General features: G+C 47.5%; 1 protein-coding gene across 3 annotated transcripts; it reads left to right on the top strand.

The window, feature by feature from the left end:
• Positions 1–681: 681 nt before the first annotated feature.
• On the top strand, positions 682–11614 carry NFE2 (nuclear factor, erythroid 2). Of its 3 annotated transcripts, XM_020966252.2 has the most exons (4): positions 682–977; positions 2449–2575; positions 5436–5604; positions 10231–11614. In XM_020966252.2, the coding sequence occupies exons 3-4, from the start codon at positions 5491–5493 to the stop codon at positions 11242–11244; spliced, it is 1128 nt and encodes a 375-aa protein (XP_020821911.1). In that variant the 5' UTR covers positions 682–977; positions 2449–2575; positions 5436–5490; the 3' UTR covers positions 11245–11614. The 3 variants fall into 3 exon arrangements, with proteins under 3 accessions (XP_020821911.1, XP_020821913.1, XP_020821912.1); XM_020966254.2 differs by lacking the exon at positions 2449–2575; XM_020966253.2 differs by lacking the exons at positions 682–977; positions 2449–2575 and adding an exon at positions 2583–5339.
• The last annotated feature ends 48 nt before the right edge of the window (positions 11615–11662 follow it).

The raw sequence follows: 11662 nt of genomic DNA, 5'->3' as shown, positions 1-11662 counted from the left end.
GAAGTTTTTCAGGAATGGGATGCTTGTGTTGGCCTATTTGGGGTATTCAGCTGGCAGGCTGTAGGGGCACCCTGTCTGGGACAACAGAGATGAGCAGGAGGAAGCCAAAGGCATCCCTTTAAGGCAGGTGAGTCATCCTGCTCTGTCGTCCCCCCCACCCCACCCCAAACACACAAACACACACCCCGGCCAAGAAAGAGGCCTTTGTCCCAGGCCATATGAGGCAGAGGGGGAGGGGAGAAGGTCACAGGTAGAGAAACATCAAAGCATCTGATTCCCCCTTTTCCTCTGGCACATCAGTCTCCCCTCTCCCCATGGTCCATAATGAGGCATCCTGAAATGAGGATTCCAAATGTTCTGACCCACACACCTCCACCTACCCAGTAGAATGGGAAGCTGGACAGGTATAGGTCATTGCCATCTTTTTGAGGCCTCCTCCATTCCTCATCTCAGTCACCCAGGACTACCAGAGGTCAGAACTAGTGTAAGGGCTTGCAGGCTGTTTTCAGATGGGGCTGCCACAATTAAAATCTAACATATACATAGAATGGAAGAAACTGAAGCCCAGGGGGCACGGAGCGTGCATGCGTGGCCCTCCGCACCCTTGTCTGCCCAGTAAGTAGGGGTGGGGGGTGGAGTAGGAGGTGTGGGCAGAAACCACACAGGGCTCAAGTTTCCTCTGTCAGCCAGAAGGGGCAGGAGGAGAGGAGGGCCCAGGGAGAAAGGGGAGGTTGGGAGGAGGGACAGATAACCCACAGCCTGGGGGTTTGGAGAGGAGGTTTCAGCTGCCTCAGGATCCTCTGGCTTACCGCCTGAGCCCTTGAACTCAGCCCTTGGATATGCTGCAAGGAACAGATCTCCACCTCTCCTCCCAGTGACATCAGTGGGGCCTGCCCCATCTCTTTGCCTTCTCAGAGACAGAAATACCAAGAGAGACATCCCTCCTCCTTCTCTCCACTGCCTGGACACTGCCACAGGTAAGGGACTGAAAGGGGGATTCTGATGCGGAAATTAGGGCAAAAAGAATTCTTAAGTTTCCAGGAGAACCTCTGCTTATTCCAAGTCCTGGGATTGGATCTTTGGGTCAGGAAATGTCTTTGGAAAGGCAAATAGATGTAGGTTACACACTTGGAGATCCTCAGGTGACAAAGTACACAAAGATAGATGTCTCAAGAAATAGAAGTGGGGATGGATTATTTGAAGGATTGGCCAAAAAGGTTTGGAGAGGCCTGAGGAAGACAAGGGAGGAAGAAACAGGAATAACTGGACAAAACCAGTAATAATGGTGTCCTCACCACATAACTAAGTACATTTGAAGAAATGAGAGACCTCAGTACGTGCCAACCTTCTCCCACTCATCCATCCATATATGTATATGTATATACACACTCAGAGTCACATAACTACCCTGTCCCAACCCAAGGTTCCTAATAGGTTAAATTTGGGTGTTGTATGTGTGGCAGAGGAAGGTAAATGGAAGAAGTGTAAAGGCAGAGGATAGGTCCACTCATGATACCTGGTTCCATGCCTCAGTTTATTTTTTTGTTGTTCTGGAAAGATGGAGAAAAGTAGATTCAGAATTAGAAATGAAGAAAGAGGAGAAAGAGAAAAGTGGTTTCTTTCAGAGAGGAGGCTGGGTTGGGGTTGGAGAGACTAGACTGGGGAAAGTGAGCATTATGGAGAGAAAGAGGTTTCCTTCCTTACCTTCTCTTCTCACTGCTTCCCCAAAGAATAAGCAGAGTGGAAGCTGGAGAGGAGACTGACTGGATAGCATTCTCTGTCTGCACCCCCCCCCCCACCTTCCCCAGTTCTACTTATATTCCACACACACACACACACACACACACACACACACACATAGAGTCTGAGTTACTGAAGCCCCCAAGGCACAGAGTCCTGACCTGATCAACAAACTCTTCCTTTCTAGCCCTTTCTCTCTGAGTTGGTCCTGTTTTCTCTCCTTCCTTTCTTCTATCTCTCTTTCTCCAGTTTTAGCCAACTTTTCTTGACCACCACCACCACCACCATCACCACCACGAGAGGTAAGGTCACCTCCTGATTGGGAGTTCAGTATGGAAACAAAAAAGGGTCAAAAATAGAGACCTTGAAACCAGGACCCATATCAGGAAGCCCAGAACTCAGGGATACTTGAGTTCTAGGGCACAGTGGAAACCCTGGGAAGCAGGATTTGGGGGTTTCTCCTTCCTTTCCTCGTCATCTTCGGTTCTCAGGTCTTGGTGCTCCCTCCCTAGGTGACCCAAATTCTCTATTCCTCACAGGGCTCCGAAATCTTTCTGCAAGTGCTTAGAGATTCCATCAAGAATGTTCGGAGCAGAAGAACTCAGAAGAGGGGGTGGACAGAGGGCAGGGGTAGTCTGAGGGGAAAGGTGTTTCCATCCTTAGAAATCTCTGTATTCTGCTGAGTATTTTAAACTTCTATTTGTGTAGACTAAGAAAGAGACCATTCAACATGGAGGCAGGAGGATGGAAAAAAATGGCCCTAGAAAGAAGCTGTATGCACTATTGAATGACCACCTGGAAAATGATAAAGAGACAGGGAGAAGTCCTCGCTCAGGTGAAAATCCCTAAGAAATCAACTTAAATGCATTTGTATGGAATTAATTTTATGTCATAGTCACAGATATCCTCAGTGTCTCACCACTAATCCTTGGCTCTCTCCCCCAGACTACCCCACAACCTTTCTCCTCAGAGTAATCTTTTTCACCATCTATCCACTCCTTTTTTCTCCCCACTCCACGGGGTCTCAACCAGCTCTTTCCTGTAATAGAGAGCCCTAAGGGCCGATGAAGATAAAGATATTTTTGAGGGGACTCTTGACCATCACCAGGTTAGGGTGGAGAGAACATTACCCCTTCCCTACCCCAAGGCACAAATACCTTAAGTTCCCCTTACAGAGATGGGGTAAAACCAACTCAGAGATACATCCCTACTTTCCTGAGGAGTGGAGGATACAGAACCTCAGGAAAAGGGGCAAAAGGGAAAGGATTCTAAGGCCAAGGGAGAGAGAAAAATCATAAAATTATAGATCTTGGGTCTTGAAAGGACCTCAAGACAACATGCTTTTTTACACACAGGGCACTATCTGCATTTAAAGATGAGGCAATAGAGAGTCAGAGGGTTTCAGTGACGTGCCCAAGCTCATGTGGGTAGTTACTGGTAGAGAGCAAAGCAGATCCTAGGTCTTCTGCCTGATGACACCCTGAGAGGGGCAAGGGCAGAAGCCCCTTCCAAGAGAAGCAGACAAAGAGAAAGTGAGCAGTAGTCAGGGTTAGCTTGGGGGTAGGTTAAGGGAAAGAGGGGGCAAATCTATGAAGTAAGAGCCATTCCCCCCACCCCTCCCTTAAAGGGACTCAGGAGTGACTGTTCTTCATTCACTTTGCTTTTACACAATTTCCGACCAGAACCCAAAGTAGGGGGCCAGAGGTTGGGGGTTCCGGTGTTGAAATGGCATCAAGAAGAGAACACAAACACCCCACCCACTTGGCCCAGGACACATGGGGATTTATCCTATGACTATAGCCAGCCTGAACCCAAGTAGACATTTCTCCAGGGCTATGAGCACTGTGGCCCAGCTGGGGAGAGGTTGGGAGGGAAGCAATGATATTTGGAAGAGTACTTGGAGGAGAGCAGTGAGGGTTGGGAATCAGGGGGGAAGGAGAATACTAGATGGGGAGTCACAGGGTCAGTTTTCAAATCCCATATCTGTCCATTGCTAATTGTGTGAGCTTGGGCAAGTCTAAGCTCTCCAGTCATTAGCTTCCTCCACTATAAAAGGAGAGGGTTGGACCAGATGAGGAGTCTAAGAAGGCCCCTTCAGACATAAATCTACGATTCCACGATGCAGGGAATGGGGGACACTAGAAGAGAGGAACATGAGTAGAGAAGGTCAGTAGGGGAAGAAGGCAAGGGTTATTGGAATTATCCTCATGTTTGTGGGTATTACTGTTAATAATATTACAAATCATTCTCCTACTTTTATCGATATCACTAATAAAACTTAACAAAACCTCATGCACACATAAGATCCTTTTCAGGTTCTCACTAAATTGGGCTATTGAATACGACTCTTTGAGTTTATGTGCCTAATTAAGGAGCAGAGTCTATGTTAATTAACCATGGTTGATTAGGAATGTCAACTTCTAAGGTCATACATACTGCTGAGATCATTAGAGCATTTCTGTCTTCAAGACCTATTATTGAGGGTTTCCCCTATGTTAAAGGATTGCCAAGAAAAGTGAGTTCCCCCTCTATTCTCCTTGCTGCCACTAGGTCTCTGACTCTAACCTAGAGGAGGTCACTGACTCTAAATTATGAAGAGCTCCCTCTTGATGTCTCCCTCAAACCCCCTCTGCTCAAGTTTCTTCTTGTTTCTTATTGCTTGAGTCTAGGGAGAACCCAATGAAGGTGATGGGGGGCTGTCTTGACAGCTTTTAGAGTTTAGGCCAGCTTTCCTCCTCCCACCCACTCCCAACTACCTCTCCTCAAATCCCCTCCTCACCTTGCCCTACCTCTCCCACCAGAGAAAGGATGAGTTGAAAAGGGATGTGGACTGGGGAGCTGAGCTGGCTAGAGAAAAGCAGATTGGGAATGGTGATAAAGGTAAGGATCCCCATGTCTCCAAAAAAGATTCCTCAATGGATGGAACAACTGGAAATATCATAGGGAAGAATGTATTGAGGGTAAATAGCAAAAAGAACTTCTGCATAAACTTTGCTTTGAAGAGATCCCGGTTTGAAAAGAAACCTGTTTATGTGGGCTGGTGAATGGATAAATATGACCCCTTTGGGGCCAGAGGCACAGAGGTTATGCCTAGAAACCCTATCTTTCTTTCCTACTCTGCTCTTTGCCCTAGGGCTGATAACCTCTTATCTCCCCCAGCCAGGAGGAGCCTAGGGTGGGGAAATAAGAGAGGGTAAAGCTATTATCAAGGACCAGGCCTGGGGTTGATGAGGTGGTTGACTCTTTCCATGGCACTGCCTCTTAAGCATCTCAAGGTTCTTAAATATCTTAGGAAGAAAAAAGGTTACGATCCAGGAAATGAGAGGCAAAATGAGGGAGAGAAATAAATTTCTGATGTTACCCCAGAGAAAAAACCCTGGAGTCCTGGCTCCCTTCCCTGATTGTGGGTGTGGTTTTGGGGTGTGAGGAGGAATGGAAGAGAGGTCTTTGGTCTAGGGAAGGTCAAGGTCCTGCTACTGCCTCTCCAAAGACAAAGAATTTGTTTTAACAAGAAGGTGGATTCTGTGATACTAAGGACTTCCCAGCTCATGGAACGAACTAGGTGGTCAAATGAGAGAAACAGGAGTCGAAGAGAATTGGTATGGGGTGAGATGCCCCTTCCCACCCAAGCTGGAGGAGGGACAAGATGCACTCTGGTAGGTGAGATCCTCACCCTTCTCACTTCATCATTTCAGGTTGCTTGGGTGACCTCGGCCTGGGGGTGCCTTCCCTGGCTCCTGGCCTGGTAGGATGCCCCCGTGTCCTCCACAGCAGAGCAGGAACCGGGCTACACTGCTCGCTGCCCCAGAGCTGGGAGAGATGGAGCTGACCTGGCAGGAAATTATGTCTATCACAGAGCTGCAGGTGAGAAGGGGAAGGACAGCCTGGGCAACAGGGGTAGCCGGGGGTCTGGGGAGAAGAGCCAGAAAATGCAGGCCCTTAGAAGGGTGTGGTTGCAGGAGTAGGCCTGAATGGAAGATCAGGTAAAAATCCGACATGCCCAGGTCAGGAGGTGGGGATGGGGGAGGGCTTTCAGCTGAGTAAACAAGGGAGGAGGTACTAAATGGGGGTGGGGACAAAAAGGGGTAGCTGCTGGTGGTGAAGGAAACACTGCTTTCTCCCATCTCCCTTTTCTAGCTTGCTCACCTCCTTTCCCCTTCTTCCTTCTGCTCTCCATCACCCTACCCCCTGCCTTTCTGCTCCCCTGCTTAATCCTCCTCCCCATACCTTCTTCTTCCTGCTTCCTCTCACCTCCTTAACCTCCTCTCTTTAGTCTCCCCTTACCCCTCTTCTCACCGGTGCCCCTCCCCCCAGGTAACAGAGTCTGGGGCCTTTGAGGGAGGACGATGCAGGGGTCCCCTCCTCCTGCTGGTCAGACAAAGGGGTATCTGTTGAATAGAACAATGACTTCTTTGTCCCTAGTTGGGTAGGGATCTGGGATGGCCGCTGGCCATGGGCTGGGGGCAGTACTCATAGCAGGCTTACTGCATCCCTGCCTGGACTGGTTGGCAGATGGAAGAGAGACAGAAGAAACTGCACCAATTCTCCAGAGTACTGGATTGCCCCAGGGCCCTTCACCTCCAATTCTTCCCCCCTTTCTGACTTTCCTCATCTCCCACCCCCCAGCATTATCCTTTTCCAGACCTATCTCTCTTTTCCCCAGTTTTGGCCTCCTCCTCCTGTCTCCCCCAATATATCCCACTTTTCTATATGCCCCATTCTTCTGTTCCTTCCCCTTCTAGCTCACCAATGCCTCCCCCTGCCCCCACCTCCCACCCCCATCTCCCTAAATTCTAGGTTTCTAAACCCAGATGACATTCCAGTTCTAAAATGTCCTGCCTCACTCACTGCTCTCATATCTTATAAAAATAACTGCATTATAAGATCCAGGGGTCCCTCATGGGATCACAAGACCTTCCTTTATTGTTGTTTGCTATCTCAGACCACCTCTTACCAAGCTGCCTTCCACTCAGCAATTGTCCCAAAATGAATTTGACTATAGAAGGACAGACTTGACGTCCATCCCCCTGTCTCCACACAGAAAGATTCATAGGATTATAGGATCATAGATCTAGACTTGGAAGAGACCTCTTGTCCAACCTACTCATTTTACAGATGAGGAGACTGAAACCCAGGGAGGTTGACTTGACCAAGGTCATACAAGTAGGCATGCTATGAACCTAGGTCTTCTGATTTTGTATCATAATGTACCACTCTGCTTCCATCTTAGAACAACGAGGATCTCTTTTAAATTTTGAAACTTTCCCCCAAAAGATATCACAAGCTGAATGTTTTGGGTAATCCTTTGGTGCTAAACTCAGTATCTCCTGTAATTAATAATAATAATAATAATAATAATAATAATAATAATAATAATAATAATAATAATATAATAATAATAATAATAATAATGTAGCTAGCATTAAATAGTGCATTTAGGTTTGCAAAGTGCTTTACAAACGTTATCTCAGTTCATCCTCACAATAACCCTGGAAGACAGGTGCTAATATTATCCCATTTTATAGATGAGAAAATAGGCAAACAGAGGCTAAGTGACTTGCCCAGGGTCACACAGCAAGTACCTAGGTTCAGATCCGAACTCAGGTCTTCCAGACCCAGTGCTCAATCCACTGCGCCACCTAGCTGCCTCTTTATTTGCATTTTTGTTAATGGTCCAGGGCTTCTTATTCTTGATTTGTGTTAAGGACCCTTTTGGCAGTGTGGTGAAGCCTGTGAAACCCTCCTCAGAATCATGTTTTTCAATACAGAAAATAAAACATCTACAGCATTGCAGAGGAAATAAATTATAATGAAATAAATTTATCTAAATTTTTATTAAAAAATAAGTTCCTGAACCCCAGGTTAAGAGCCCTTGCTTTTGTCAGAACTCAGTGAACAGACTATATTTTCTGTCCCATCCTATGTGCTCTCTATTCCCTCAAACTTCTATCCTTTAGACTTTATCATTTCAGATCCTTCAATTAGTCATTCAATCCACAAACATTTATTAAGCATTTACTAAGTGCCAGGCACTGTGCTAAATGCTGGAGATACAAAGAAAGGCAAAAAAATTCTAAAAAAAAATCAGTCCCTGCCCTCAAGGAGCTCACAGTCTAATGGAAGAGACAACATGCAAATAACTATGCAGAGACAAGATATATGCCAGACAAATTGGAGATAATCACAGAGGGAAGGCACTAACACTTAGGAGGGTTGGGAAAGGCTTTTTGTCGGTGGGATTTTAACTAGGACTTGAAGGAGGCAGAAGATGGAGATGAGGAAGGAAAGAATTCCATGGGCAGGGGGGTCAGGGTGGAGGGGTAGGGCCAACAATGGGAGATGGTGTGTTTTGTTGGAGAAATAACAAAGAGGACAGGGTCACTGAATAACAGAGCACGTGAAAGGGAGTAAAATGTAAGAAGAATGGAACAGTAGGAAGGGTCAGGTTATGAAGGGCTTTAAAAGCCATGGGATTTTATATTTAATCCTGGAGGTAACAGGGAGTCACTACAGTTGACTGAATGGGGCAGGGGAAAGAAGGCCAGTGTTGAGACATGGTCAGACTCATGCGTAAGGAAGATCAATTTGACAGGTAAGTAGAAGATGGACTGGAGTGGGGACAAACTTGAGGCAGAGAGACCAACCAGCATGCAGTTGCAATAGTCTGGCTGTGAGGTGATGAGAGCCTACAGAAAGTGGGGAGAGAAGGAGGCATATGTGGGAGATGTTACAAAAGTAAAATCAATAGGACAGATTGAATTGGGAGTGTGTGTGGGGCGGGGGGAGGGATGGGAATTGAGGAAAGATGATACCTAAGTTGCAAGCCTTGGTGACTTAGTGATGCCTTTGACAATAACAGGAGAGTTAGGAAGAAGAGAAGGCTTGAGGGTAAAGACGAGGAATTCAGTTTTAGACATGTTGAGTTTAAGATATCTACGGGACATCCAGTTCCCCCCATAGACATGTCCACTAGGAAGTTGGAGATACTAGACTGGAAGTCAGCAAAGACTAGGGACAGATAAAAAGATTTGAAGAACGCCTACACAGAGATGATAATTGCATCAGAGCTAATGAGATCACCAAGCAAAACAGTACAGAGGAGAGGCAGCTAGGTAGTGCAGTGCATACAGCTCTAGCCTTGGAGTCAGGAGGACCTGAGTTCAAATGTGACTGCAAACACTTGACACTGAACTAGCTGTGTGACCCTGGGCAAGTCATTTAACCCCCATTGTTTCAACAACAACAGCAACAACAAAAACAGAGGGATAAGAGAAGAGGGTGAAGGTCAAAGCCCCGTAGAACACCCATAGTGTGATCTGGAAGAGAATCCAGCAAGAGAGACTCGGAAGGCACAGTCAGAACAAGAGAAAGCAATGTCATGAAAACCGAAAAGAGAAGAGAATACCCAGGAGAAAAAGGGGACAGATGACGTTAAAGGTTAAAGAGAGGCCAAGAAGGATGAGGAGAGAGAAAACACTATTAGATTGGATCATTAAGAGATCACTGGTAACTTCAGATAGAGCAGTTTCAGTTGAATGATGAGGTCAGAGCCAGATTTTAGAGCGTTAAGAGAGGGAGAGGAGAGGTGTAGACAGTCTTCTCAAGGATTTAGCCACAAAAGGGAAGATAGATAGATTAAATGAAGATTTTTTGAGGATGGCATGTTTGCAGGCAGTAGGGAAGGAGCCAGTAGATAGGAAGAGGTGGAAGGCAAGTAAAAGAGTAAGGATGATAGAGGGGGCAGTCTGCTGGAGAAGACAGGAGGGAATAGCATCACTTGTGCATGTAGAATGGTTTGCCTTGGCAAAGGAGAAGGGCCACCTCTTCCTCTGAGACAGGAGTAGAGATGAGAACAGAAGAGGGAGCTCTCCATGAATTGCCTTGATTTTTTTCAAAGAAATACTGCCTCGAGCGCCTGCATCTGCGGCCGTGGTCTGACACCAGCAGAGCGTGAAGAGAGAAAGAATCATGGGCCAGGTGGAAGATGTGAAGAGCAAACTCGGTTTATTGATCTGAGGGCTCAGGCTTACATAGTACTGGATCAAGCAGTAGTAACATTATTTTCCATAAAAAGCACCAACCTAATTAAGTGATTTCCTCACTTCCTTGTACCTTGTCTGTTACTTTCTTTCCTGTGTCCTGTCCTGTACCCCATCTGTTTCTTCCCTTCCTGCATCCTGTTCTCAAGAGACGGAACAGGGGGGTGGTGAGCCAACATCCTGAGTTTCCCAGCTGTCGGGCTTAGTACAACCTACAGGTAAGACCCGGTCTGGCCTAAGCCCTCCAACTCCCCAAAGCTGGCCCTCTACAAAATATGAGGCAAAGGTCCTCTGATGACAGAGCCACAAGAGGTTTAAGGGGGACTGAAAGGATTTAGAAAAATCACTATGATGACTGGGATAGGGAATCAGTTTAAGGAAGTGCAATAAGATTGCCTTGTCACTGTGAGAGCTTCTTTCACAGTGAACTGACCTGTCTTTTTTCCCACAGGGCCTTGATATTCAAAATGAGCCAACCTTTGAGTCCCCAGTGCCATATTCTGGGCCTGCACCTCCTCCTGCTTATGGACCTTGCCCAATTCTACCCGACACTGGCAACCACCTCACCTCACCCTATGAGGGTCTCTACCAGGACTTCCCTCCACCCTCCGCCCTGGTTCCGGACTCTCCCTATGCATATGGCAGCCTGGCCCTTCCTGTTTCCAAGCCCATGACCCTCTCAGGACTCCTCAGCGAACCTCTCCCCAAGTCCCTGTCCCTGCTGGACATGGGGCTACCTGTGGGACCCACCAAACCTCAAGAAGATCCTGAATCTGACTCTGGTTTATCCCTCAACTACAGCGATGCAGAATCCCTAGAGATGGAGGGAATAGAGGCTGGGAGACAGAGAGGAGAATACGTGGAGATGTTCCCAGTGGAGCACCCCTATCCACTCATGCCTACCTCTCTAGTCCATTCCAACTATGCTCTGCCACCTCCAGAGACTCACTTGACTTTTGAACCCACGATGTGCCCTGGAAGGGCCAAACCCTCAGGACGAGGGGAGTCAGGAAGCAGGGATGAGCGCAGGGCTCTGGCCATGAAGATCCCCTTCCCCACTGAGAAAATTGTCAACTTACCTGTGGATGACTTTAATGAGTTAGTGGCTAGGTATCCACTTAGTGAGAGCCAGCTGGCCTTGGTCCGGGACATCCGGCGGCGGGGCAAGAACAAGGTGGCTGCCCAGAACTGTCGAAAAAGGAAGCTGGAGACCATTGTGCAGTTAGAACGTGAATTGGAGAGGTTGGGCAATGAGCGGGAACGGCTACTCAGGGCCCGAGGGGAGGCCAACCGGACCCTGGGGGCCATGCGCCAGCAGCTGGCAGAGCTGTACAGAGATGTCTTCCGGAGGCTGCGTGATGAAGCTGGCAATGGCTACTCTCCAGAAGAGTATGCTTTGCAACAGGCTGCTGATGGTGCCATCTTCTTGGTGCCCAGGGGTGTCAAGATGGAGACATCAGACTGAATAGGGGAAGAGAAATTAGGAGGGAAAAGAAATTGGAGGTAGTAAAGTGTGCATTTCCTTCTTTCCCTTGCCTTGCCCTTCTCAGAAAGATGCTCCTCAAACTTGGCCTTTCGGAGCAGAGGTTGGAGAATTGAATTGATTTGGAGGGCTCAAGGAGAAGGGCATCTCTGGGGAAGTGGAGGGTAGGGGTACAACTAGGAATGGCATTATGGTAACTTCAGGAGAGCCTGGTTTGGGGGATGTAGGAGGCCTGGAAGCTGTCTGCTGTCTTCCTAATTGCCTCCCTCTCTTCAGTTCTCCAGACAGGCCCCTCCACCTCCAAGGACTCAAATTAAGCTTTGAATGATAAAGCATGATACAGAAAACTTTATTTGGTCTTCTTTCACTTGTACAATTTGGGTAGTGCTGGGCATCAACA

Source organism: Phascolarctos cinereus, unplaced genomic scaffold, assembly GCF_003287225.1.
Source record: "Phascolarctos cinereus isolate Bilbo 61053 unplaced genomic scaffold, phaCin_HiC Scaffold_1;HRSCAF=81, whole genome shotgun sequence".
NCBI classification, from domain to species: domain Eukaryota; kingdom Metazoa; phylum Chordata; class Mammalia; order Diprotodontia; family Phascolarctidae; genus Phascolarctos; species Phascolarctos cinereus.
The sequence above is the reverse complement of the archived record's forward strand: the minus strand, read 5'-3'. Positions and strand labels throughout refer to the sequence as shown.

What these genes read in the sequence shown, in the direction of transcription:
- NFE2 (XM_020966254.2), top strand. Translation starts at nt 5,491, where the DNA reads ATGCCCCCGTGTCCTCCACAGCAGAGCAGGAACCGGGCTACACTGCTC. An exon ending in TGTCTATCACAGAGCTGCAG is followed by an intron (nt 5,605 to 10,230) that starts GTGAGAAGGGGA and finishes TTTTTCCCACAG; the next exon opens with GGCCTTGATATTCAAAATGA.